The sequence below is a fragment of the Anabrus simplex genome, chromosome 1, assembly GCF_040414725.1.
Source record: "Anabrus simplex isolate iqAnaSimp1 chromosome 1, ASM4041472v1, whole genome shotgun sequence".
In the NCBI taxonomy this organism is placed as follows: domain Eukaryota; kingdom Metazoa; phylum Arthropoda; class Insecta; order Orthoptera; family Tettigoniidae; genus Anabrus; species Anabrus simplex.
In genome coordinates this window covers 1,576,761,782-1,576,789,091 of record NC_090265.1, presented here as the reverse complement: position 1 = coordinate 1,576,789,091, position 27,310 = coordinate 1,576,761,782, and the positions used below count along the sequence as shown (strand labels likewise).

The 27,310-nt window shown below is 40.5% G+C and overlaps 1 protein-coding gene across 1 annotated transcript in view; it reads left to right on the top strand.

The window, feature by feature from the left end:
* The window catches only part of PsGEF (Protostome-specific GEF), a 603,069-nt gene that overhangs the window by 197,153 nt on the left and 378,606 nt on the right, over positions 1 to 27,310 (top strand). Inside the window, exons 6-7 of the mRNA XM_067138170.2 lie at positions 2,561 to 2,686; positions 9,248 to 9,455. Coding sequence (XP_066994271.2) covers positions 2,561 to 2,686; positions 9,248 to 9,455 — 334 coding nt within the window. The remainder of the gene's footprint in view (positions 1 to 2,560; positions 2,687 to 9,247; positions 9,456 to 27,310) is intronic.

Here is a 27,310-nt window from a genome sequence, read left to right as displayed (position 1 = left end):
TCTCGTGCAACATATCTTCGATATTACCCAAATATAAACTTCTTTGACCATGTGCACCAATCTCTGTTACACCGATGTATGCACTGCAATCAAGCTGAAGTGGACAATTCGGACCCCTTTGTAATTCAGTGTACGGTGTGATGGTCTTGTTGGGTTGGTAGAGGTTTCTTCACAAAGCAAGGAACGCCCACCCACTGTTATGTCCGAAGGGTTGTCAAAGTCAAATGTTGACGCCTCTCATGGCTTAAACCGTGCATATCTGAACATCGGACCCCTGTTTAAATATGATCAGTTTGCCGTTCCTTTCAACATACTGAGCATTGTTACTGTTGTGCAATGCTATTTCACAGGTATGTTGTTACACTTAGTAAAATACACGCTTTCGAATGTGTTTTATATGTATTTTTGAGTCGTCATTTACCCATAGGCTTCTTGGCCTATGAGGATTCGGCGCAGTTCAAAGGGCAGTCAAATGCAAACAGAACACCCGCCATAACACACATTCCTTGCAAAAGGTGGCAACACTGTTGTTACGTATCGATACTGCCGTCGCTGTGATAGAACAAGTGCATAGTGACAACTCACAGGTGCACGCAGTTGCTGGGTTATGTCTTTGCTGGTGCGCGGACTCGTCTAGTTTGTTCGTCCAGCTGTAGAATAGAAATGGAGTCAAGCAAAGACGAGCAGAGAAGTGTGGTTCGTTTGTGACGTAGCGTTGTGAAGACACTTTGCAGAAACCGCGACACCCCATAAAGTCAAAACTCCATGGAGTGCTGTAGGACGGAGTCATCCTGTTGCATGATCATGTTTGTCCCCATACTTCCAATCTGGCGAAGGCTACGCTTGAGCGATTTGGTTGGGAAACACTTCAGCATCCTCATTATAGCCGGATTTTTCACCTTGTGATTTTCACATTTTTCGCGAACTGAAGAAAGACATTCCTGTACGTCAGTTTCAGTCAGACGAGGAAGTGTAAGAGTGGATGCGGTTGCGGATCCGTCTTTCTACAAAACTGGAATTGACTGTCTCGTCTCCCAGTGGGATAAATGTACTGACGCTTTGAGTAATTACTTTTCAATAAACCCATTCCATAGTCACGTTGCAGCTGGTATTCGGTTTTTATTTGACTACCCCTTATAGCAGGGCCTCTCAGGGTGCATACGCCCGGTGCATGCACTGTGCACGGTGCAAAAGACAACTTCGCTTGGTTGACCAGAGTGCAGACCCCCACTCCTCGATTTGGAGCAATAGCGCTGTCTCTCTCTTTCCCCACGCCTGTCTCTGTCGCTCCCCCTGTCTCCCTCTTCCTCACTTGCTCTGTAGCGCTCCAAATCCGAGCCGAGTTGAGCCGAGCTTAGCCTAGTAGCCCAGAGACGAAGCGTTGGTCCGAGCCGAGCCGAGCGAGACCGATGCACTGTGCACAAGAACTCTGCGCCGCTGTCTGCACGCGTGAGATTTTGGGCATTTGAGAGGCCCTACCTTATATTTTAGCCATTTTGCTTGTTAAAATATCACTTCGGAAGAGACAGATAAGACATTTGTTCACTGTTAGCATCAACGGTGATCGATAATCATTTGTATGATAGTTGACTTCATTAATTAATTTCAGCATCAGGAAGAGTTCTATGAAATCAATATATTCTGTAATATTCTTTCCGTAGTTTAATAGTTTAATATTGTAAGATCCTTAAGGAAGACATTTAGCCTTTTCATTATGAAACGATTAAGCCTTCTGATCTGGAAATTGTTACGGTTAAACATTTTAAATGATATCCAAGAACTTAGTGATATTGTATTTGGATAAATAATGAATTGCATTTGCACGAAAGAAACCCTAAATTATTCGCATAAAATTTATTCGTGTTTCGCGTGTTTCTAACTTAAAATGAGGCGTTGATATTTATTTGTTTACTTCAAGGTGGTTCAGGGTTTAATTAGACCTAATCTTAAATCTCTCGCACGAATATTTTTGTAGAATTCGATACTATCAGGCCTACCGTATATTGCACAGTATATGTTTCAATATATCCTGCTTTAAAAAAAAATGAATGTAACCTGTGACTCAGTTCCCCATTTGGTAAAATATGGGGGCGGAGTGGGGGGAGGTCCCCACGCCCGTGGTTAAATGTTGATTCAGAAATATACAAATGACATATGTGAAAGTGTATTTTACTAACGCCTGTGGGACAAAATTCTGGCACCTGGGTGCCTCTGAAAACCGTAGAAGTAGTTGTTGTTGTTTGAGTCATCAGTCCATAGACTGGTTTGATGCAGCGCTCCATGCCACCCTATCCTGTGCTAACCTTTTCATTTCTACGTAACTATTGCATCCTACATCTGCTCTAATCTGTTTGTCATATTCATACCTTGGTCTACCCCTACCGTTCTTGCCACCTACACTTCCTTCAAAAACCAACTGAACAAGTCCTGGATGTCTTAAGATTTGTCCTATCATAGAAGTAGTTAACGGGACGTAAAATTAATACCATTGTTATTATTATTATTATTATTATTATTATTATTATTATTATTATTATTATTATTATTATTATTATTACAGGGTGGAGCGAGTGGAGGCCGGCCAGCCCGCGGACAGGGCAGGTCTACGACCTGGAGATTACGTCATCTTCGTGGAGAAGTACAACGTGGTCACTATGCCTGAGGAGGAAATACTGCACCTTATCAGGTAATGAACAGTTTTGCACTACCAGCGCGCATTTTGTTGTACTAGTCTTCCTCTACACGGCGCGTTCTAATTGTAAATAGAGCACATTGTTTATTTATGGTAAAAGGCATTATCCTCGCCACACATTTAGAATTTGCGATTGTTGTCTGCTAGTTGGAGTTTTGGTGGGAAATTATACCAAGTAGCTAGAAGAATAGAAACATTTTCGAAAGAGAGCCAAGAATGATCGAGAATCAATAACATATAGCGCAAGAATACCACATTACTATTTTAATGGTAACTTTATTTCTCTCATCTGATATACTGTTTGAAAAGGACACTTCTACAACTGCCGTAGTTTCATTATATGCGCCCTATTACCACGATGTTTATAAAATGATCTGCCATTTTATAAACGTTCGATAGTACAAACTAAATTCTCATACAATGTCTTAACTGCTTGCTACCGTAAGTCTTAGATGAAAAATAAATTCCATTTCTTTAAACATACACACTACTTGGATTCAGTACACTCGTAATGTAAAGTGATTTTTATTGTACAGTTGTTACTTTAATAATAATAATAATAATAATAATAATAATAATAATAATAATAATAATAATAATAATAATAATAATAATAATAATAGAGCCTCCGTGGCTCAGACGGCAGCGCGTCGGCCTCTCACCGCTGAATACCGTGTTTCAAATCCCGGTCACTCCATGTGAGATTTGTGCTGGACAAAGCGGAGGTGGGACAGGTTTTTCTCCTGGTACTCCGGTTTTCCCTGTCATCTTTCATTCCAGCAACACTCTCCATTCTCATTTCATAGCATCTACCAGTCATTAATAAATCACTTTGAGAGTGGCGACCCCATCGTACTAATAGCCTATATCTGCTTCATTCATTCCATTCCTGACCCGATCAATGACTGGAAAACAGGTTGTAGGTTTTCAATAATAATAATAATAATAATAATAATAATAATAATAATAATTGTTACGGAGGTATCTGTGGAACAGCAGACGTGAAAGAAGGTGCGGGCTGGAATAGGTCTCAACTACCAAATTTAAGTTAATTTAAAACTTTAACAAAGGTTATATTTTCTTTTCAAAATTAACAAATGACAACAAATAACAAAAGTGTAACAGGTACCAAGTAGCAAATCAACAAACTAAGAAATTTTAGATTACAGTTTTTACAAGTTTTGGGGCTTCGAGCCCCGTTTTACATTCCTTGAGCCCTCATCTCACAACCAACGGGCAGAAAACCCATTCATACCAAGGAGCAATTGCCCCTAATTAGAATGTCAAGCCTGCTAGAGGCACGCAGAGATCAATTTTGGAAAGAGCAGTCCCGCTCTCAAGTTTACAATCCTATCAAAGGCCACAACAAATTTCACTCCTAACTGCCCTCAAGGCACACATACAGTGAAGCAGGGGTATCTTGTACCCAACCTACAGGGCCTTCACATGAAGAAAACAAAACTTTGGGTTAATAAAATGGCCCAAAAAAAAAAAATTGACTGGAGGCGTAGCTTGCACTCCTACATGAAACTTCCTAAAACCTAGGTGGCACTCGGCCAGTTATACAGGGGCTAATCCCATACTAGGGAGGTGACTTGTAGAAGAAGAATTTATTACATTAAGAAGAGAAGAAAATCGGTTATGAAAACGTAGTCACCTCAAAACAACATGAGTGGGAGCTCGAGAGGGTTAAGCACTCTCTATCCCAAATTGCGGTTAATTTACATGAATATAGTAAGGTTTACATTGAAAAGGATTCGAACCTTCCCCCGCGGGTTAAAACTGCTGAGCTAGCAAGAAATAAAGTTCTTAAACGGCCATTACCTCGTTGATGAACTGCTGCCCGAAGAAAGAGGCGCTTCCCGCCCCCTGCTACATAATCACATACTAAGCAAGTTGTCGATGAAGTGGCCCCGAGACAAGAAAATCAGCCGTTTATATACCCTCGTGGAACATTCGAGACCTTTCATGAATGATAACAACCCGCCCACAAACTTTTATTGGTCGGCTAAAGATTACAAGTCAAAACTGAAGAAGAAATCTAGGATTGGTGGAAAATTAATTGAGAAAATTTAGGATTGGCTGAATTAAAAACTGGCGGAAACAAAGATCAATATTGCCAACCCAAAAAATGAAAGAAAGAAATTTAACAAAGAACAAACTTATAGATACAAAATTTCTTCGAAAACAGTTCGTTCACTTCGCACCAGGGTGCACAGTTATAGATTTTAAGTAGTGACATCTAGAAGAGAATGTCCACGCTTCTTGCTACAGAGCAAACAAACACAAATCGAAATAGGCACAGATTTTAAAGTTCAGAGTTTCTCCTGTAGGGGATACTTTTTAGGCGCACAGTTTAAATTTGCGGGGTCGGGGTGTACCAACCGGTACAAATAATAATAATAATAATAATAATAATAATAATAATAATAATTTCTTGTGTTTCTTGCTAGCCTGGCGCAGCCCTTGGAGGGCAGGCCTTCCGATGAGGATGGCGGTATTTGCAGTGTATGCGAACCTGAATTTTTTTTTTTAGTGGAGGATAGTATTTTGTGGGGGTGAATGATTTGTAGGAATTAACTCTTTAATATTAATATTCCCGACCCGGGTGGTGTCGAACCCAGGGCCCTCTGAACTGAAGACTACTACGCTGACCATTCAGCCAAGGAGCCAGGCGTTACTTTATTACTCTACTCACAGATAAATAGTATTTACTCCACTTATTCGTAAGCAAATGTTTACTCCATTCGACTTAAACAGTCTTAAACAGTGCTGTTAAGTAATGTTTAATCCACCCACAATTAAATAGTAAAAAAAGACAGACAGGTCTTATGGCGACGATGGGATAGGAAAGGCCTAGGAGTAGGAAGGAAGCGGCCGTCGCCTTAATTAAAGTACAACCCCCGCATTTGCCTGGTGTGAAAATGGGAAACTAAGAACAACCAACTTCAGGGCTGCTGACAGTGGAATTCGAACCCACTATCTCCCGGATGCAAGGTCGCAGCCGGGCGCCTCTAACCGCACGGCCAACTCGCCCGGTGTAGAAAATACTTACCTCCAGTTAAACATTTATTCATCTCAAAATGAAATGTTCATTCCATTTACTGTTAAGAGTGCTTACTTAGTTTACACGTTATATTTACTCTACTCACGGTTAAACAATGCTTAATCCTTTTGAAATTATGCACTGTTTACAAGACTTACCGTTAGAAAAGTGTTACACCATTCATACGTAAATTATGTTTGCTCGATCCTTGAGAAAAACAGCTTTATTTATACATCACTGCGCGGTTTACAAATCATATTACATTTTGTTTGCTCCCTATGTTTCATGTTCGAGCTGATTTCCTGTATTATCCTACTTGATCTATGCGAAGTCAACCGAAACCCGGGCCAAGAAAAGTGTTTGGTAATATATCATAGGTCACACCAAAACAGTTACCTGAATAGCTTAGGTAGCCTTGTTATTTGCATCGTGATAAAAAAAAAAAATTACCATCGAGACACACTAATAATATGCAGTTACAGTAGCAAGCCAGGATGGTGGGGTGGGGGGTGGGGTTATAATTTGATGATAGAACACAATGAAGGTTCTTATACGCGTGTGGTGCGCGCATGCAAGACTTGTCATTATAAGGACCCTGATACAAGTGAATTATGTTGATATTCAGACTGCAGTACACTACAAACTCTTACATTAAAATACCGAACAAGAACAACACGCTCAAGGCCAATAGTTTTACAGCGAATTGTATGTTCAGTTTGCTATCCAATATCCAACTTTCGAGGCTTCTTAGAAAACACATTCAACTGATCTGTTAGTTCTACAATTATGTCTCTGAATGTCTATTTAGTTTATTGTCAGTTTCTGTTTTGTAAAATTTCCAGAGTGTATGTGTGGGGTGGGGGTATTCTGACCCCCAGTAACCCTCCTCCGTGGCTACTCCCCTGTGCAGTTAAAATTGAAACGACTGTAGCTAGTTGGATGACTGTATTACCACTCATGTCTACCTCTGTTATCCACGTGTAGATATCGCTTCGTCGCTCTTATGCCAAAACCGCGAATGTGTCAGTGCTCTTCCTATCCATTATTTCCCTTAAGGCTGGTCACGCCTCCCAGCCACATATTGATATGCAGACCATCAGTACAAATTTCGTAGAGTTAATTTTCCTATGTTAGAATGTAAAGGAAAATGAACCTTACTGTACCGTACTGTATATTTGCATGACATATTAGTGTTTAAAGCTCATTTTCCTTTACACACGCGCATAGGAAAGTGAACTCAACGAAAATTGTTCTGATGCACTATCAGTATGTGGCTGGGAGGCGTGACCAGTCTTAAGGGGAATAAAAATGAAATGGCGTATGGCTGTAGTACCGGGAGTGTCCTCCGAGGACATGTTCGGCTCGCCAGGTGCAGGTCTTTGGATTTGACTCCCGTAGGCGACCTGCGCGTCGTGATGACGATGAAATGATGAAGAAGAAGACACATACACAAAGCCCCCGTGCCAGCGAAATTAACCAATTATGGTTAAAATTTCCGACCTTGCTGGGAATCGAACCCGGGGCCCCTGTTACCAAAGGCCAGCACGCTAACCATGTAGCCATGGAGCCGGACTTACGGGGAATAATGGATAGGAAGAACATTGTCACATTCGCTGTTTTGACTTAGGAGCGACGATATCAGCGCTTGTTGAGATAATAAGTATGTTGTTCCGTAATTTGGATACAGTGAGACATGCTTTTTCCGACCCTGCATCGCCATGGATTTACAAGGGTTACATGCACAATTTTGATTTTACGTAACACATCACCCACCTCCGTAATGTTTTACTCGGCCAAACTCAGTTTAAAATATAAATTTAAGTCAGCCCTTAGCTATTTGGAAAAAAATAAATGAAAACGTTACTAGGCAGCCGCTGTGGTGTAGTGGTTAGTGTGATTAGTTGTCAACCCCGGAGGGCCGGGTTCGATTCTCGGCTCTGCCACGAAATTAGAAAAGTGGTACGAGGACTGGAACGGGTCCACTCAGCCTCGAGAGGTCAACTGAGTAAAGGGAAGGGGGTTCAATTCCCACCTCAACCATCCTCGAAGGGTTTTTCCGTGGTTTCCCACTTCTCCTCCAGGCAAATGGTACGTAACTTAAGGTCACGGCCGCTTCCTTCCCTTTTTCTTCTCTATCCGTTCTAATCTTTCCATCAAGGCCCCTCTTAAGCATAACAGGTGAGGCCGTCTGGGCGAGGTACTAGTCCTCATCCCCAGTTGTATCTCCAACGCAAAGTCTCACGCTCCAGTACACTGCCCTTGAGGTGGTAGAGGTGGAATCCCTCGCTGAGTCCGGATAATAAAATGAAAGAAAACATTACTAGGCGTTTTCATTTACTTTTTTGTGTGTTTCATGTTTTCACTTCAGTTAACTAATTTTGTCCTCGTTCTCACTTTGAACCAGTCATATCTGAAAAAATACAATCTGGTCTCTAGAAAATGTTTACAAAAGGAAATAGCAGATGACCGCATGTTCAACAGTTTTATTATTCCTACAGCTGCCTCTGTGGATCAGTGGTAGAGTGTCGGCCTCCGGAACATGAGATAGCGGGTTCGAACCCGGCAGAGGTAGTCGGATTTTTGAAGGGAGGGAAAAAGTTTGTTCGACACTCCATGTCGTACGATGTCGACATGTAAAGGACCACTGGTGACATACTTGGCGTTTATCCGACAAACTTCATTGAAACTCAGTCATTGACGCCCAAGAGATATTCGTTTTACTCTGGTATCTAGGCCTAGAATAAAGCAGAACGTCGAAATTGAAGAGCAGACAGCAAGATGGCGTCATATTAAAATGTCTCAGGTCTACACACGGTAGCTGAGGCTATACGATTATTCTCTCTTTCTTAATCTGTTTACCCTCCAGGGTTGGTGTTTCCCTCGGACTCAGCGAGGGATCCCACCTCTACCTTCTCAAGGCCAGTGTCCTGGAATATGAGAGGATTAAACTGGGGAGGAGGCCCAGTACCTCGCCCAGGCGGCCTCACCTGCTATGCTGAACAGCCTTGTGAGGGGTGGGAAGGCCGTGGCCTTATGTTAGGTACCATCCTGGCATTTGCCTGGAGGAGAAGTGGGAAACCACGGAAAACCACTTCGAGGGTGGCCGAGGTGGGAATCGAATCCCTCTCTACTCAGTTGACCTCCCGAGGCTTAATGTACCCCATTTCAGCCCTCGTACAACTTTTTAAATTTCGTGGCAGAGCCGGGAATCGAACCCGAGCTTCCGGGGGGTGGCAGCTAATCACGCTAACTACTACACCACAGAGGCGGACCCACATTATTATTATTATTATTATTATTATTATTATTATTATTATTATTATTATTATTATCATCATTATTCCTATAATGATGTGCAAGGGAAATTTAGATTCGAATGTATATCCTCCTTTTGTTAACCTGAGCGTTTAAATGTGTCAATACTTGTTCCCAATCTGGAGAGAGCGCTGTGCAGTGGAAGTATAAAAGAATTCTAGTGTTTTATGTTTTCTGTATTTCTCTGTCCACAGGTCGTGTGGCAACACGTTGACGCTGGAGGTGTACCGACGCTCCACCCCCAATGGGCTGGTAAGCAGCTCCAACTTAGCTGCCCCCGCCAACACTAACACCCCGTCACCAGCACCTCCTCGCTCCTCCACGACGTGTTCGGCGACCACCACTTCGCTAGATCTGAGCAAGAGACGGCTGCATCTGCCTCAGGTCACCTTCAGCAGTGAGGTTGGTACGGGCGTTATCGTCTGACCGCTAGATAAATGTCGGCATGTAGAACCCCCCGCTTTACCCTTCTGTATGTGGATATCGTCAGGCACTTGGCTTTTCTTTTCTAAGAAAGTAATATTGTCACCTTGGAGAAATGAACGGCATAGACTAGCTGTATTAACAACAGAGCTACTTCGGCTGATAAACAACAGCTTAATAGGAATATGTTTGATGATGGCCTGATCATATCGAAAGCTTGTTGATGGTGCTTGTTGTTAAACATCTAGGTCATCGACTCTCTCAAAATCGTACTTACATGCTTGCTTACTTACTTCCCTCTTTGTGCACTCTACAAAATTTGTGAAAGGATTATTCTCCTGTAAATTAAAACTATGTCGGGTATTTTACGGGCAGGAGGGGACTGAGCATCTTAGTTGTGTACACAGAGTTGCGTAAGTCATGTTTACTTGTGAAGAACAATCTTTATAATTGCATTTCCACTAGTTGCATGCCTTCATTCAGAAGCCACTGTGTTCACCTCAGCCTAAGTAAACTCGTGGTCAAGAGAACCTTAATAATAGAGGTCTGACTTAGCTGGGGAGCGTTAATTGACCAACACTGAACATGGGTCGGACATTGACTTCCGTCTTTAGATTCGCTGTAAGGACCTGCACATCAGATAGAAGACATACGCAGTATGTAAAGATACGGGTTAGAATTTACTGTTATGTATCAAAGGAACGAATCGGACATTTGTTCCTTCACATACTGCACCTGGCTCTGAACAATTTTTGCATTTTGTTGTCTGAAACGGATCGTAGAAAATACGATATCCTGAAAATATGATTTCTGGTACTACACTAGGGTAATTCTTCATCCAGCATGCGGTAATCCCCACAGCAGGTCATTTTTGGTAAGAATTTACAGCCGATGGGAGTTGTCCACAACAAGAGCTTGACAAATAGAATACAGATAATTAATGCTTAACAAATAGTGTTCGTGTAAAAAACAAAGTTTTTTCAAAAACTTTTAAGTGATTAAACCGCTGGGAATTTTCCATAGAGTACCTACAATGGAGACTGGCAAAGCTATGGAAATATCAATTTCCGTATTCATCTAGCGTAGAAGACGTGTTAGTATGTATTTGTTATATATCAGAATGTTACTTCTTCAGAGAGTACACTAGATCACATAGACTTACTGGTAACGTTGTATACGACTAAAACATGAAATATTGTACTGTGCTATTGTGTATACGAGACTATTATTGAAAGTTTTGATCTTCCCAATGATTAACTTTCATTTCAGTATCATTTGTGTATATGTACATAATATTGCTGAAGGACACCGTTGATGTGATCGAAGACTGAAATTAGTGCTAGCCTAGTCTCAGGATGGCTTTAGTTGGTAACCTCAACATAGTATGATGCTTGATGTATGTGGTATGAACTTTGTTAAATATTATTTTATCTTTTCTTCTCCACTCTTATAGCTGCTAGGGAAAACCTTGCCATAGCTTTAATTTGTCTCACCTGACAACAAGCTGTAGTGCCTTAGACTGAAAGTATATGTGAAGTTTGTTCTTACAACCTTGATTTGTTTATTATTTGTTCATATTGTTATTTTAACGCATGTTACCCTTGTATGTCTGTTCTGTTTTGTAAGATTTTTTGCGAAGTGGTGTTAATTTGCTTAAAGTCCTGCTACATATATTTTGTACATATTCTTTTTATTCTTGAAATATAATGCTAACCATATGAACTATTTACTATTGTTTGATATTTGCCAAAGGAGCTTAGATGCTGAAATTCTACAGACAACTTAAATAGAGAATATTGGAAAAGATACTCAGATGAAAGAACGTTTTATATGAGGAGTTTCGTTGCAAAGCGTATTATGTCCACTGGACGAAATTTTACAAGAGAAACAAAACCTGATATAATTAAACCAGGCAGGTAATCACAAAGAGGTAAAAATGCAGTTGCTCTACGTTAGCATGCGTCCAGGAACAACGGAAAATGTAATCATTTCAGAATTGGATTTTACGAAATACTATTTCGTCCGTAAGTGTACGAATAGGATTTTTCACGATTACATTGAATTACTGAAATTATAGAACTTCATTGAAACTGAAGACTACTAATGCTTTTACTGGAAATATTGTATAATTATTGTAGATATAAATGTGTTTGGAATCAATCGTCTTGAAGGCTGTTTGTCTGTGAATCCTCGCAAACAGTGGACCACCTACTGTTTGAATGTGCTGCATTTGAAAAAAGAAGCCATGACTTTAACTCTCATTTAAATTATTGCAACACTGCATTATCAAAACCCCTGTATCATTTGTTTAAGAAGCCATGCTGTTTGAAATATTTTATTAACTTCATCCACTTCATTTTCCGCCGATTAGATACATAAATTCATTTTCATTGTAAAACTGAATATGTATTTTAACTATAGCCCTAGTATACTATGAAAAATAGGGTTCCAAACTGCTTTGGATATTCAATAATAATAATAATAATAATAATAATAATAATAATAATAATAATAATATAAACGTGTGTAAAATTACAGTTCTGCTCGTACATGTTTAGTGTTCCCACACACTGAGATCTTGCTCTATCATCACACTACAACTGAGCTCAGTCTGATCAGTGTTTTCCTAAGCGAATGGCGCCTAATTTGCATAATATCCGTATCATCTATAAGAATACAATGAATTTATATTGTACATAACACAGTTTGGACAAAATACGATTTGAAACGGCAGTCATTCTTTAGACATCATCTACACTATGAAAACACATGGTTTAATAAGATTTGATTTCGCAGCATTGATGAACACTTGAAAAACGTAATTTTGTCGATGGGAGAACATAGTAGGGTTTGCAGTGATAGGCGTGCTCCTCATACGGAAAGGTACAGTTTAAAGATACATACCAAATAACTTCGTATTAAGTGGTTATCGTTGATTTTTACATTTGTTGCGTTGAAACTTCAGTCCAGTGACTTAACATCAAGATTAAATTTCTTGAAATAAAAATGAAGCACATAAAAATAAACATTTGTTTGACCCGAGGTAAATGAATTTTCAAAGCTCCGAAACTAAAGTTTATTCAGTAATAGTCATTACTTTCTTAACACCAAATGTGAGATTAGTCAGTGTAAGGTTTTCAACAAAGTGGGTAAAACGTTTTTAAAGATGATGATGATGATGATGCTTGTTGTTTAAAGAGGCCTAATATCTAAGGTCATTGGCCCTTTTTTAAGAAGATAGAACGGGTCAAATGTCAAAAATTGTATATGAAAAGGTCAAATAAACTGAAAATAATCAGTTGTTCAGGTTTTGTTTGTGTCAGCTGTAAATAATCGGGCCACTGTTAATTGGTGGCAGTTTCTGAAAAATTCGTCCATAATAATGGGTTATAATTTGTTAAGCTTCATTTTTTAAATCTTTAGCCAATAAATATAAGTACCAAGCACACACATAAAATAACATTACTTTCTCAGCCAGATATATTTCTTTCTCTCTGATCTTCGCTATTTCCCCTCACACTTTACAGCCGTTGCCAGCCGACAGTAGCATTGTATCAGAAGAGGCGTGCAGGTGTGCGAGTTTTCCCACTGTGCCATGTTTGGTCGTACAATTTTCTCAATTTAAATCGTCTGTGGAGTAACAACATCTAATGTAAATTGTTTTATTTAACTACAGGCAATAACGAGTAGCTTGACACGTTCTGATTTTTACTGAACATTGCCACTTTAAGAGAAAGATTGTGATATGTTTTTACTTTTATAGTAGATTATTATCGCATTAAAAACTTCAAACTTGGAAAGTTAGATGCCTGGTTCCAAAGCAAAAAGAACATTCTCAGGACTCGACGAAATAGCAGTACTTTGAGCAACTCAACATCACATATTTTATATTTAGTTAATTTCCAAGGATTATGTGAAAAAATATACCTTTTTCTTTGGTTGTCTTATATTTTCTTTATTTTATTTATCCTGATCACCATATTCCTGTCAATGTTAGATTTTAATTTTACCCAGTGATTAATTCGGTGTCATATTATTTGGAGGTTATAATAAACAAGAACATAAGACTGTCCTCGATAGTTGAAATTACTATCTATAAAGTAATTGGAAATTCTAAATGAACTATTAATATATCTTATGAATAAAAGTTACACTTTCCAGGTATTATGCAGCATTCGAATGTAATCAAAACAGGTACTAGGCTATAGTATTTCCTTACAAACCATATCGAGTACAGTTGTAGCTCGGACTCTTTTGTATGTGGGCTGTGTGTGTTCCTTGTACATGGAGGATGACCAATTAAGAAACCAGCTCGGAGTTGAACTTTGACGTCTATGGATCTGCGTACTCTTGAGAAAGCTACATACGACTGTCCAAAACGGATCACCACCAACAGCGTCATATACCCTTCCTCCATATGAGTACTGCGGAGAGGTTTGGAATTTAGTCCAGACTTTTGGCACGCATTCTAGTGATTAGATATTGTATACCGCCACCTCCTCTACCGTGCCGGCCAAAATTCTGAGGATAAAAATACTTTTTTTTTGCTAGTTGCTTTACGTCGCACCGACACACATAGGTCTTATGACGACGATGGGATAGGCCTAGGAATGGGCCGTGGCCTTAACTAAGGTACAGCCCCAGCATTTGCCTGGTGTGAAATAGGGAAACTACGGAAAAACATCTTCAGGGCTGTCGACAGTGGGGTTCGAACTCACTATCTGCCGGATGCAGGCTCACAGCTGCGCGCCCCTAACCGCACGGCCTGCTCGCCCGGGGTAAAAATGCTTTATCGAACGGGACTCGAACCGGCTAACCACGGTGTCAGACCATATAAACTTGACGCGTTCACGACCGTGGCTACCAAGTGGGCTGCTGTATTTCGTGCTTATCGACCCAGATAAATGAAAAAAATTGATTCATTCATTTCACTGAAAGATAGCATTTTTTACTATCTACCCGTACCACCTGCAATTACGCCAGGAACTCCACGATCTGACTTCATTGGGGGGGGGGGGGTAAATGGCAGGGTATTTTGTCAGTGTATATTACTGAAAGTGGACAATGATTTAGCCTTTTTATCAACAATTCTCTTTTCGGATGAATCGGAATTTCATAAAAATGGTGCTGATAATATCCGATACAAACAAACCTTCTGAGAGCCAAATAAAAATCCGTTCTACAGAAATGACAGGTACTCGTGTCATATCCACAGCAATAGTAGTAATAGTAATAGTAACAACAAAAATATCTGTGATTGAACCTGCCTCTACATGGACTGATTTGTTAACCATGGATGTGCATGCTTTTGTCGCGTTAGCTAGGACGAGGCACAGCTGTCAGCAGGAAGTTCATAGACATAATTGCAGGCTCCTTAGCTAATGTTCAGCATAAGGGCATCCAGTTCAGATGACTCCGGGTTCGATTCCCGGCCGTATCTGCGGTCTTAAGTAGTTACTTCCCTTTGACTTGGGGATCGGGTGTTTGTGCTGTCCCAAACATTTCTGAAAATCATTCATCACACACAACACACAGTTTCCTACCCTGGTCAGATAGTCTGCCTTACATGGACTGTAACCAGGCCAGCAATAGCCAGAGGAAGATAGGCTTAATGCACTTTTCTTGTTATTCACAGTTGTAATAGTTTTATGCATTCATTACAGTTTTTCACTGAATTACCATTGGCGATGATGATTCCATCTGTATTGTCCAACTTAAACCCAAACATATAAAAAAACCAAACCAAACCCCATGGCACTACAGCCCTTGAAGGACCTTGGCGTACCAAGCGACCGCTGCTCAGCCCAAAGGCATGCAGATTACGAGGTGTCGTGTGGTCAGCACGACGAATCCTCTCGGCCGTTATTCTTGGCTTTCTAGACCGTAGCCGCTATCTCACCGTCAGATAGCTCCTCAGTTCTAATCACGTAGGCTGAGTGGACCTCGAACCAGCCCTCAGGTCCAGGTAAAAATCCCTGACCTGGCCGGGAATCGAACCCGGGGCCTCTGGGTAAGAGGCAGACATGCTACCCCTACACCACGGGGCCGGCAAACCCAAACATATAATTGTACTAAACCCAGTACAAGAACAAAACGAACAAGCAAACCGCATGACGGTATAGACTCGTTGGGTCTTGGTCTACCAAACGCCCGCTGCTCAGCCCAAAAGCCTGCAGATTACGAAGTGATGCTTGGTCTGCGCGACGAATACTCGCTGCCATCATTATTCGCTAACTAGATCGTGGCCGCTACCTCACTGTCAGACAGCTCATCAACAGTTCTCAAGTAGGTGGACCTCGAACTAGCCCTGAAATCTTGACCTGAGCTGGAATCAAACTCTTGGTCTCCCAGTAAGAGACCGACTCACTACCCCTAGGTTACGGGACCAATCCCCTATAGGAACAAGGATCGATATTTTTAAGTTACCCGTGAATTACGCGTAACATTACAATACGTTACTGTATAATGTGCTGGTGAACTACTCTGTATAACCACAACTTCAGTCCACTACCGACATTCGGAGAGGGCACGCTGCGTGTAGGCTCTAGTGAAAAGTTAGCGAGATAAGAACTCAACTTGACCACGACCTACAAGCCCAGTAAATTTCTTCTACATGCATCGTTATTTTTTTCCCGGAGATATTTTTATATCCCGAACCAAACTATAACGAACATTGGCATGGGGATGGTTATGAAGGATACTCTAAGTCTGTACGCAAGACATCGTTCTGAAAGATTGTGATATGATAGTCTGTGGCAATGGAGATGGAATAGAGCACTCCCATAATTAACGGTAGAGACCCTGTCCTATGTCGGTACCCTTGTCACATATGACAAATTTGTCACAGATTGGTAATGGTGGTGATTACTCTTTTAAGAGGAGGTACAAGGCAGCCATCCTCTCTTAACACTACTCAGCGAAAAATAGGAAGATATCTGACAGTTTGAAAAATGAATGTATCGGCAACAGAAAGGGAAGGGCCACGAAGGGCGTGAAGGCCTCCAAGACCTGATACCATCGGGGTCGGAAAAGAACAAAAGTTGACCAAGGGAGGTCAGATAGCAAAGATGAAGGTAAGTGGAAGCAGTGCCAGACTCAGTTAAGAGAACCGTGGTCACCACCACACCCTGACCTCCTCTTTAGTTACCTCTTACAACGGGCAGGCGTACCGTGTATGTTTTTCTACCTCCCTCACCCACGGAAGATTCTGTGAAATTTAAAAATAAATCTTTCACTTCTGGAGAACAATATGACCTCTTTCTGGAAAAGTTACAATGTTACAAAAATGGTAATATCCGATCCAAATGGTCCTTTTAAGAGACAAAAATACATCCTTTGGAAATGATTCACGAATCATATATCAGCCCGGAAAATATATTCTATATCCAATTTTAGACAAATTATAATTAATACGTCTATTAACCTGGTAATTCCAGATTAATTCTGGTGACAATGTGGTTAGGTGCAGTGCAGAGCTGTACATTGTACCCCATTTAGAACGAGCACTCATCAACTCAAACTCGCAGATATTTTACAACACTTGGTGAGGAGGTTCAAGATGCGACTGAATTAAACGTTTCATATTTCGTATAAGTATTCAGGTTAGGTTCAGTCACCGCCTGAACCTGAGTCGACGTGGATACCGCTTACTTCCCACTAGTCAACGGAGCCCCATGATCTCCCAAATAAATGAATGTTAACGTACTAATGAACAAGTAGAGTATGATCACTAATTTCCTCGATAACCTGGATAATTTTGAGATGTATTATTTGTGGAAGTACGACAGTGCTCACAAAATATAACCCATACAGAGCTTCTGACAACGATCAGAAAGTGTTATTTTAGCAAGAAACTTGTAGAAGGAAAAATGCCTAATAACATTAACAAAATAAATGTGGAAGAGCTTAGTATCACGATGACGCTTTTTAAATTATTCTAGTATAAATACTATAGCCAATGAAATATCGTTGTCTGTTGTTTACTCCATTTGAACTGTCGTTATTAATGTATTTGTGCGCCTACCTTGGCCGTATGTGTGCGTTTTCCAGTTTTATTTAAAATGACGGCAATTAGCTTCAATACACGCATCCATGTTTTGACTCAAAGATCTTGCACATGATGTAACACTTCAGAAGAAATGAGGGTATAACCTACTATAATACGGCATTTTATATCTTCTGGTACAGTCATGTCCTTCGAGACAGCATAGCCTTCCCCACAGAAAATAATCGAGTGATGACGAATCAGGAGAACAGATCGACCAGCTTACCAATCCTCTTCGCTAGCCATCGACGTGGAAATATTCGTTCACGACAATTTGTATTACGTCGTGCGCTATGAACTGGGCATTCGTAATATCGATGGGTTTCTCCTCTAACATCGGTGGCAGTTCATGTGCTAGGAAGATGACATCTCCGCTGGCATTCGATGACCCGTCTATGAAAAATGGTTTTATGAGATGACGGCTCACTATTCCGCACCACACGCGTGCACTCTGTGGACAGTAGCGTTCCACTTGGCGAAGTGAATGAAGATTGTCGTTGACTCAAGGTGTTACGCACCCATTTTCCCCTTACTTAGTTGATTAAAGAGATGCACAACTAATCGTCGAGATGGTTGATGTATGTTTAATTATCTCTCATTGTGCACATAACAAGCAAACACAGCGAACCACAGAGTCTGACGGGAAAACGTCAATGTAATCTTCATCAAGGAAAACAAAATATAAACATCAACGTACACACACATACGCGCACTCCAGTAATGACAGCTCAAATGGGGCACCCAGCACTCAAAGATTCAAATGACAAAATTTCTTTAGTTTGTACAGGAATATGAAAAACGCCATTGTGAATTTAATCAAATACTTTTATTTAATCTCAATAGGCCTGGCCTGTGATAATCGGTCAATAAATCTATTACTAGTTTATAGATTACATTCTCCACTATTTTACGCCTCCAACGATATACTGCATTATAGGCTTTTCTAAACGAGCAATTTAAAAATTACATCATATAAGACGGTGAATAGTGACAGAGTCAAAGTTGAAAATTATGTATCTTTGTCACTGTTAAGAGTGAGGTAAATTCCATTTCTAACTGGTACCTCTGCAGCAGATATAACCACATGACCATTCCTGAAAGCACCCATAAGATTGTGGTTTGTTTATATTTTGAATACAAATGACTTTTCGCTGGTGATTATTTACGTACTTGAGAACAAGTTTTGGTGTTGTTTTAAACCAGTTTTGAGATTTACTGCTATCATGTGTAGAAAAAACGATTCGATAGAATAAAATCCGTCTTTCATGGCACAGTAAAAAAATAACCCACATGTCACAAATGTGCCTAACCTCTCAAAAGATAATCCCCTGTGTGTGGGGACGGTAGAATAACACCCACGGTATCCCCTTCCTGTCGTAAGAGGCGACTAAAAGGGGCTCCAGGGGTTCTGAACTTTGTAGCGTGGGTTGACGACCATGGGGCCCTCAGCTGAGTCTTGGCATTGCTTCCACTTGTGTTAGGCTCCTCACTTTCATCTATTATATCCCGCCTCCCTTCGTTAACTCCTGATCTTTTCTGACCCCCGACGGTATTAGGCTTACGAGGTCTAGGGAATCTTTCATTTTCACGCTCTTCGTGGCCCTTGTCATTCTTTGGCCTATACCTTCATTTTAAGAATTGTCGGATCCCTCCCATTTTTTCTATCTGATTAGTGTTATATAGAGGATGGTTACCTAGCTGTACTTCCTCTTAAAACAGTAATCACCACCAGCTCTCAAAAGGTACTAAACTATCGGCACCTGGGAGAAACTTATCATGTTTTGAATCAGAAAGTGATAACAGTGTTGGTGATTAAATATCAAAGGAAGTGTGTCATTGTTGATTTTATGCTGTTGTCGAACTTGATACAGAGAAGTGTGTTATGCAGAGAGTGCAGAAGTATTGATTATGTTACTGCAATAGAAAATGTTAACAGTGGAAGAGGGCTTGAAACTAAACTATCTGTTGTCTGTAATAATTGCAATATGACTTCTCTTAAAATAGGTATAGTAACACCAAGTGTTATGAGATTAATATTTAGTTTGTTTATGGAATGAGTTGAGTTGGCAAAGGTAGAAAACCAGCAGATACACCGTGTAGTATTATGAGTCAGCCTGCTCCAAATGATACATTCATTTTCTTTCCTCTCTATACTCAAAACATGTCTTGAAGAAGTTGCCAGTGAATCTATGAAAAGTGCAGTTCACTAGACAGTGTCCAATGAAGGATATAGAGATATAACAGGCATCAGCTGCATTTGACTGATCTTGGCAGAAGATCTATTTTTGGTTTCCAGCAACACTCAACGGAGTTGTCATAGCAACTTCTCTAGGTATTGGTAAGGTGATTGACTTTGAATATTTATCCAAGCACTGCAATCTGTGAAGGTATGGAAAGTAACACGCCTGCTTAAAAAACTGTGAAGGTTGCAGTGGCGGCATGAATGTGAGAGTGTGTTAAACACTCTTATACGTCCTGTGAGGCATGTTAATTATTTTGGTGATGGAGACTCCGAAGGCTACCAGAAGGTAAATGGCGCAAAATATAAATAGGACAAGGTAAGTAATAAATTCGGGTGTTGTAAATATGTCCACAAGAGAATGCGAGGAATGAAAGGAAACTAAAAAAAGGAAATCAAAGAGGAAAACTGCAGTGATGGCAAACCACTAACAAGAAAGAGCAGACTTACAGACTGTGAAATAGATCTGTTGCAGCATTTTTATGGGTTGGCAATAAATAATATAATTGTATTAAACACACTGTGTACAAGGTATTAATTAATTAAACGAAATTATCATCATTTGCATAGTGTGACAAAGTCAATGTCCTGTCTTTGCACTCAATGATATGACACGTGTTGCATGGTCCTCCACATATGGTGCACGGGCATCTGTCGGTGGGGCTGTGGTGTCCCTTGGTTGAACATATTCGGTGATGTAGTCCGTGGGCTGCCACTCTCGTGTATAAATGGCGCAGTTGGTAGTTGGCCTTTTTCCATTCGTTGCTTGTCATCGCTGGAGTGGTGAGGAGTCCGGGATTGATGTCCCTCGCTGTCTGTCGCCTGTCTTCTAGGAGTCTGGTGCTTTGTGGTGTCGGTATCAGATTATGAGCTTTCATCAGGTCTTCTATAAAGAAGGTTGTGTCTGCCAGGATATACGTTATTCTGTTTTGCGTGTATTTTGAGACACAGAGCATTCTTTTCAGGTAGGCTGTTTTAATTCCCTCTAATCGCTTCAGATTCGAGTATGTGAGGTGGTTCCATATAAGCTGTATGCCGTATGAGGCAATGGTAGCAGTCTTTATGTCGAATAGTCTCAGGGCTGTTGTGACGGATAGTAGATTCAGCTTCTTTATCTGGAAAGCCGCCTTTATTGCTCTTACAGCTCTGTCTTCAATGTGCTTGGAAAAGGCATGTCCTGTCACTTGCAGTGTGAGTCCTAGGTACTTGTAGCTTTTGACTATTTCTAGTACTTCTTCCCCGCAAGTGAATCTGTCAGTGTTTGCCAAATTTCCTTCTTTTCTGAATTTCATTATTTTTGTCTTTACCCTATTTATAACTAGGTCTTTTTCTTGGGACCACGCTTCCAATTTGTATATGGCTTCTTGCAGGGGCTCTCTTCTTTCTGAGAGCAGGATCATGTCATTAGCGTACAACCACATCCTCACTTCTTCTGTTTGTATCCTTTGTATCACATCATGGGTAAGTACGTTAAACATAATGGGGCTTATAGGATCTCCCTGGAGTACTCTGTTTGTTTGCTGGATTTCTTTGGATTGGATCAGGCCATCGTGGATTCTGATTGTATTTTCTTGGAGGATGCTTGCTATGAACTTAAAGATCTGACTTTCTTCGTCTGACACAGGCTTTAGTTTTTTCCAGTATTCTATCCCTCTTTAACCCGTCAAAAGCTTGTTTGTAATCAACGAATGCTGCATATGTATGGCCTTTGGGTTTAGCCAGGGCTTCGCTTATGAATTGGAGTACGTGTCCCACCGCTTGTAGAGTTGATCCTCCGGGAGTAAAGCCGTACTGTTCCCGAGGTATAACTGCCATTATGTTGTCATGGATCTTTTTGAGTAAGATATTGTTCATTATCTTGAATGGTGCACATTCCAGGGCTATCCCTCTATAGGATTCTGGGGTGTTCTGTGGTCCTTTCACTTTGTAGATCACCTTGACCGTCGATTCTCTCCATACTGCAGGTGTGTCCATGATTTCTAGGCACTTGTTGTATAGAGCTGTCCATAACTTAATGGTATATATCATTGATCCTTTGCTAGAAAGGATGTGAAAACAATGAGGAGAGCAGCGTGGTCCACATTCTTAAACAAGTATTCAGAAACGGTGACTTGCTTCGAAAGAGGGGAGTTCGCGCAGCTACATACTTACCTGCCATGGCATGTTGTTATCGTTCCAACGGGACATACTTTGCCCTACCTGTGGTCTACGAAGCTTGGAACATGTACAACGTAGCTAACTGGCCATAGACCATCATCTCCTCATCCTCGTCCAACCCAGCACCATACCCAATGCAACGATACACAGATCTTTTACAGGGTCAAATAAACAAATCAGTCCTTGGAAGCTATCAAGTATGCAACTTTACCACATCCTAGGCAACTGGCTGTTAAAAAATTCTTATGTGGGATTCTAACCTCCTACCTCGGGCACTGTCCACTATCACCTATCTCCCCGCCCGCTTGCCATGTGAGCTACTGCGACACTTGACCTGCGCCGCCCACTTCCCAGGCTTTACAGTACCGTGTTTCCGGTCTGTGCATCCACCTCCTGCTTTAAAGTACGTGTTCTGCGTATCTGTACTCGTTTTACGAGTTCATTCGAGGTACCCAATTAATAGTGGCGCTCACGATTCCTGCTGTCTTCTAGCCTGTAAAAGCACATCTCATTGTAATACCCCGGTTTAAACAGAGGGACAGATGTCTTTCAGAACTGTAGTAAATGTGAAAGGATGCATAAAACTGGATCGCAAGGGGCTGGTGGACCACCCAGTATATGCAGTCTCCTACTCAAAATTCTATACGACACAGGCAGGAAATAAAAAAGTTTTTTTCAGGAAGGAAATGGCAATAATAACTCGTATGGCAGAAAACAATGTAACATGTCTTGCTTCGAGCACCACTTAGACGATTTATTAATTTTTTCTTCAAAAACGCAGGTTTATCCCGACTACGCTGCAGAAATATCCTACGAGGGAGTGGTGAACAATATTAGGAAGAACCTTCGAGTAATTGACTTCTCGTTGAGTGGTTTACAACAGTCTGAGTACATCAACGAGACCATACACGGCCGAAATATTGAAGCGCCATGGCCTTAGTTTCCAGCATAGATGTGCGGAATATGAACAGCTTAATACACTTGAACATCACGTAGTCGAATGTTGAAGTGCAGAAGTGATATGGAGGTGGGCCCAAAATGAATGTAACATCATAAATGGAAGTAGGTCCGATAATGATTTTAACAGGATACGGAAACACTTTAAGATAAAAGGATCCTCAGTTCAGCAGTTAAACTCTATGTTGTGGCTCAGTGCTGGAGCGATGGCACTTTAACCTTCCTTTGAAAAAGTTTACGGACACTACTCTCACAGGTTTCCTGGATCACCTTTGGAAAAAAGATTGAAGAGCAGTGAAAGGGATATCTCTAAAATCAGTGTTTGATAATCATTTGTTTAAATTTTGAATGTTAAATTTTTGTCGCCAAGAAGAATGTTTGTGTGATTTGTCCAGTTATTGCCTATAGTCTCCAGTAGAACTTTAGTGAGAACTCAGAGAAAAACTATTTAATTCAATTCATGCGAAGATGCGTTTGGTTTTTGGTTTTCCATTTTATGTTTTCGATTTGTTAGGATATGTGATTATCTTATAAGATACTATGTAAAAAAAACACGTGGTACAGTCAGAGTTCACAAATATAGCCCATACGCAGCTTCCAACAATGATCAGAAAGTGTTTTCCTAGCATGAAGTTTTATACTTTTTAAAGGACGCTGGGATGTGACAATGGCTTATTTTGCACCATTGGATACAAACATTTCAAAATTTCTTTCATTGTACTTTAATTTGGCGGATGGTTATAAATTTAACATCAGGCAAGGGGAAGCTTTTCTAAGCCACTTGCTTTCAACAAATATAAAGCATCACAGCCTAATAGTGTAGAGGGTATTTAAAAATGAGGTAAATTAAAACAAATCAAATATATACACTTCTCTAGTTAGATGGACTTTCCTTACATCGTTCTGGTCAAGGTCACTCCACTGTTTCTAAAATCTAAAAAACATATATATTGAAAAAATGAATGGATTACTTTGTGATAACAATAATTGTCATGAGTTGTTTAAAAATGAATACAGAAAATATTTTTGCTCTTGAAATGTTTGATTTTTGAATTTTTGAACTTTAAATTTTAAATTTTAAACTTTTTAAACTTTAAATTTGTTAAATATCTTCCCACTCATGTTATAAAACTACACAATTTCCAACTCATAAAAAATTCAGACCTGTAACATTTGTTTTACAATTAGCTTTACGTCGCACCGACACAAATAGGTCTTATGGCGACGATGGGACAGGAAAGGGCTAGCATTGGGAAGGAAGCGGCCGTGGCCTTAATGAAGGTGCAGCCCCTGGTGTGTGAAAGTGGGAAACTACAGAAAACTATCTTGCATCTGGGAGATGGTGGATAGGTAGGTCGTATGGCAACGATGAGATAGGAAAGGCATAGGAATGGGAAGGAAGCGAACGTTGCCTTAATTAAGGTACAGCCCCAGTATTTGCCTGGTGGAAAAATGGGAGAAAACGGAAATCCATCTTGAGTGTTGCGGACAGTGGGGTTCTAACCCACTATCTCGTCCGGCCCCGTGGTGTAGGGGACAACGCGACCGCCTGTCACCCGGTGCCCCCGGGTTCGATTCCCGGCCAGGTCAGGGGTTTTTAATTGTAAATGGGGACTGGGTGTTTGCCGTCCTTAACGTTCCTTTCCTCGCATTCAACACTCTACACTTCCGCAATTCCACTTACACGCAGGTGAAAGTAGTAGCAAAAGATCTACAGAGGTCAACACCACGAACAAATATCATTAAAAAAAACACTATCTCCCGAATGCAAGCTGATGACAACGTGACCCAAACCATGCAGCCATTCGCTCGGTTTTACTGATGTTCACACGTTCACATCACGTCTAATATATTTTAGCTGATGTATATGGATATCAAGCTTAAGGTTTTCACAAGCGTTTTTTCATATTCAATGATACAAGCAAATATGGCTTGTTGGTCAAGTCATATCTGTTTAAAAAGTAACTTGGATAAACACAAGAGCTTCCCTACTACCAAGACCCTTTTAAAACCCAAGCTGAATTTCAAATATATTTCCCTCAATTTTTCTCCATAACCGAGAGTGTATAATCCTTAAAATACTCTGACAGCTTGACTTATTAGACTTACCGGCCTGTAATCACTACATCGTTTAGAATTCCCTTTCTTTTTCAGGCTAATAAAGGTTGATTTCAGCTATTCTGCAAGGATATTTCTTGCGTTGTAGATATTGTTACTTGGGTAGTAAAATAACTAACGATGGCAGAAGTAAGGAGGACATAAAATGCAGACTAGCACAAGCAAGGAAGAGCTTTCTCAAGAAAAGAAATTTGCTCACTTCAAACATTGATATCGGAATTAGAAAGATGTTTTTGAAGACTTTCGTGTGGAGCGTGGCATTGTATGGAAGTGAAACATGGACGATAACTAGCTCAGAAAGAAAGAGAATAGAAGCTTTTGAAATGTGGTGTTACAGAAGAATGCTGAAGGTGAGATGGATAGATCGAATCACGAATGAAGAGATACTGAATCGAATTGGTGAGAGGAGATCGATTTGGCTAAATTTGACGAGAAGAAGAGATATAATGATAGGAGACATCTTAAGAAACCCAGGACTTGCTCAGTTGGTTTTTGAAGGAAGTGTAGGTGGTAAGAGCGGTAGGGGTAGACCAAGGTATGAATATGACAAGCAGATTAGAGCAGATGTAGGATGCAACAGTTACGTAGAAATGAATAGGTTAGCACGGGATAGGGTGGTATGGAGAGCTGCATCAAACCAGTCTATAAACTGATGACTCAAACAACAACAGATGTGGTTGAACTTCAAAAGGAAGACATATATATTTCCGTTGTTTACACGAAATTTCGAGGTTACTAGAGCACCTATAACGATGATAGATCCCATTCGATTCGAATAATTTATAAATTAAATTAATACATAAAATAAATGTTAAGTCAGATACCACTCACTGATTCGTAGCCATATCACTGACACCCCGTAAAGAAGGAAGTTAAAATTTCACACAGTACTAGCCCATGTATCTGAGGTGCTCACAAATAAACGGTCTGAAACAATTCCACCCTTTAGGGACTGAAATTCGATATTTATGCTTTAGATATTAAATAAGACAGTTTTAAAACATTCTGCTTCTTAGGTGTTTAAATGGAGGCAAAGGCACCAAAACAAAAACATTGATCTCTCCAAAGCCATCTGACTAACGCATTGAAATTTCAAAATAACTTAATTCCTGGAAATTTCAAAGTGTACTTCAGTACTGATTCAGTCAACACAGATGACCCAACGGAGAGGTTAAATCTGGACGTCAGAAGTAGACTATCTTAAGTGACATTTCACAGGAGAGCAATAAGAAGCTGCTGAGGTGCACATGTTGCTACTTTTAAGACAGGTCGAATCGATAATTCTGACCATGACAAAATACCGTAAGAGCCAATACGATAAGGAATACTGAGGACGACGTAAGGTTCATTTGTAGTATAATCGCTTACCATTGTTTATTGCTGGGTTCTCTTTGCACATGCGATGGTATCACATAGCATATCTTCATTCCTGCGAAACGTACGATAGTGTGCCCATAAGAAGACATGACCAAAACAAGTCACATGCGACAAAATCCTCAAAACAGTAATGTTTGCATTTACGGTCATTTATCTCTAACGTCCAGAAACATACCGCTAGAGTTAGATCTTCAGGAATACCACCACACAAACTCATCCTGAAAGTTGGCTTTTCCCCGTGAAAAGACTGCAATTCCTGTTAAGACTGGCATTTTTAATGGCAAGAAACAAAGTCCAAGGACAGATTTTCAAGGAAATAGGAATCAATCTTCCCAGCCCAATGTTCACACTCGGGAAGTACGTGTAGCATTTAGCTACATAAAAAGTCCAGCGGATGACAAAGTTGCTGCTAAAAAAGCATGTGTACAAGTTGAAAATAGTGGACTCCATACACTAAAAACATCTACTGGCCTATATATAAAGTAAGAGTTTTGTCTGTACATTGCTCAGAATTTAAAAGGAACTGTATTACTGTATCGGTCGTGTCCACAATAACAAGGAAATGCACTTTTTAATTTTCCGTTTTCCCTAATGTCTGTCTGTCTGTCTGTCTGTCTGTCTGTCTGTCTGTCTGTCTGTCTGTCTGTAGCGACGTGAAGCCAATTAAAAATAGTCTGTATGTATGTACGGGTATCGCGAGAAAATGGGTACCGGGCGAGTTGGCCGTGTGCGTAGAGGCGCGCGGCTGTGAGCTTGCATCCGGGAGATAGTAGGTTTGAATCCCACTATCGGCAGCCCTGAAAATGGTTTTCCGTGGTTTCCCATTTTCACACCAGGCAAATGCTGGGGCTGTACCTTAATTAAGGCCACGGCCGCTTCCTTCCAACTCCTTGTCCTTTCCTATCCCATCGTCGCCATAAGACCTATCTGTGTCGGTGCGAC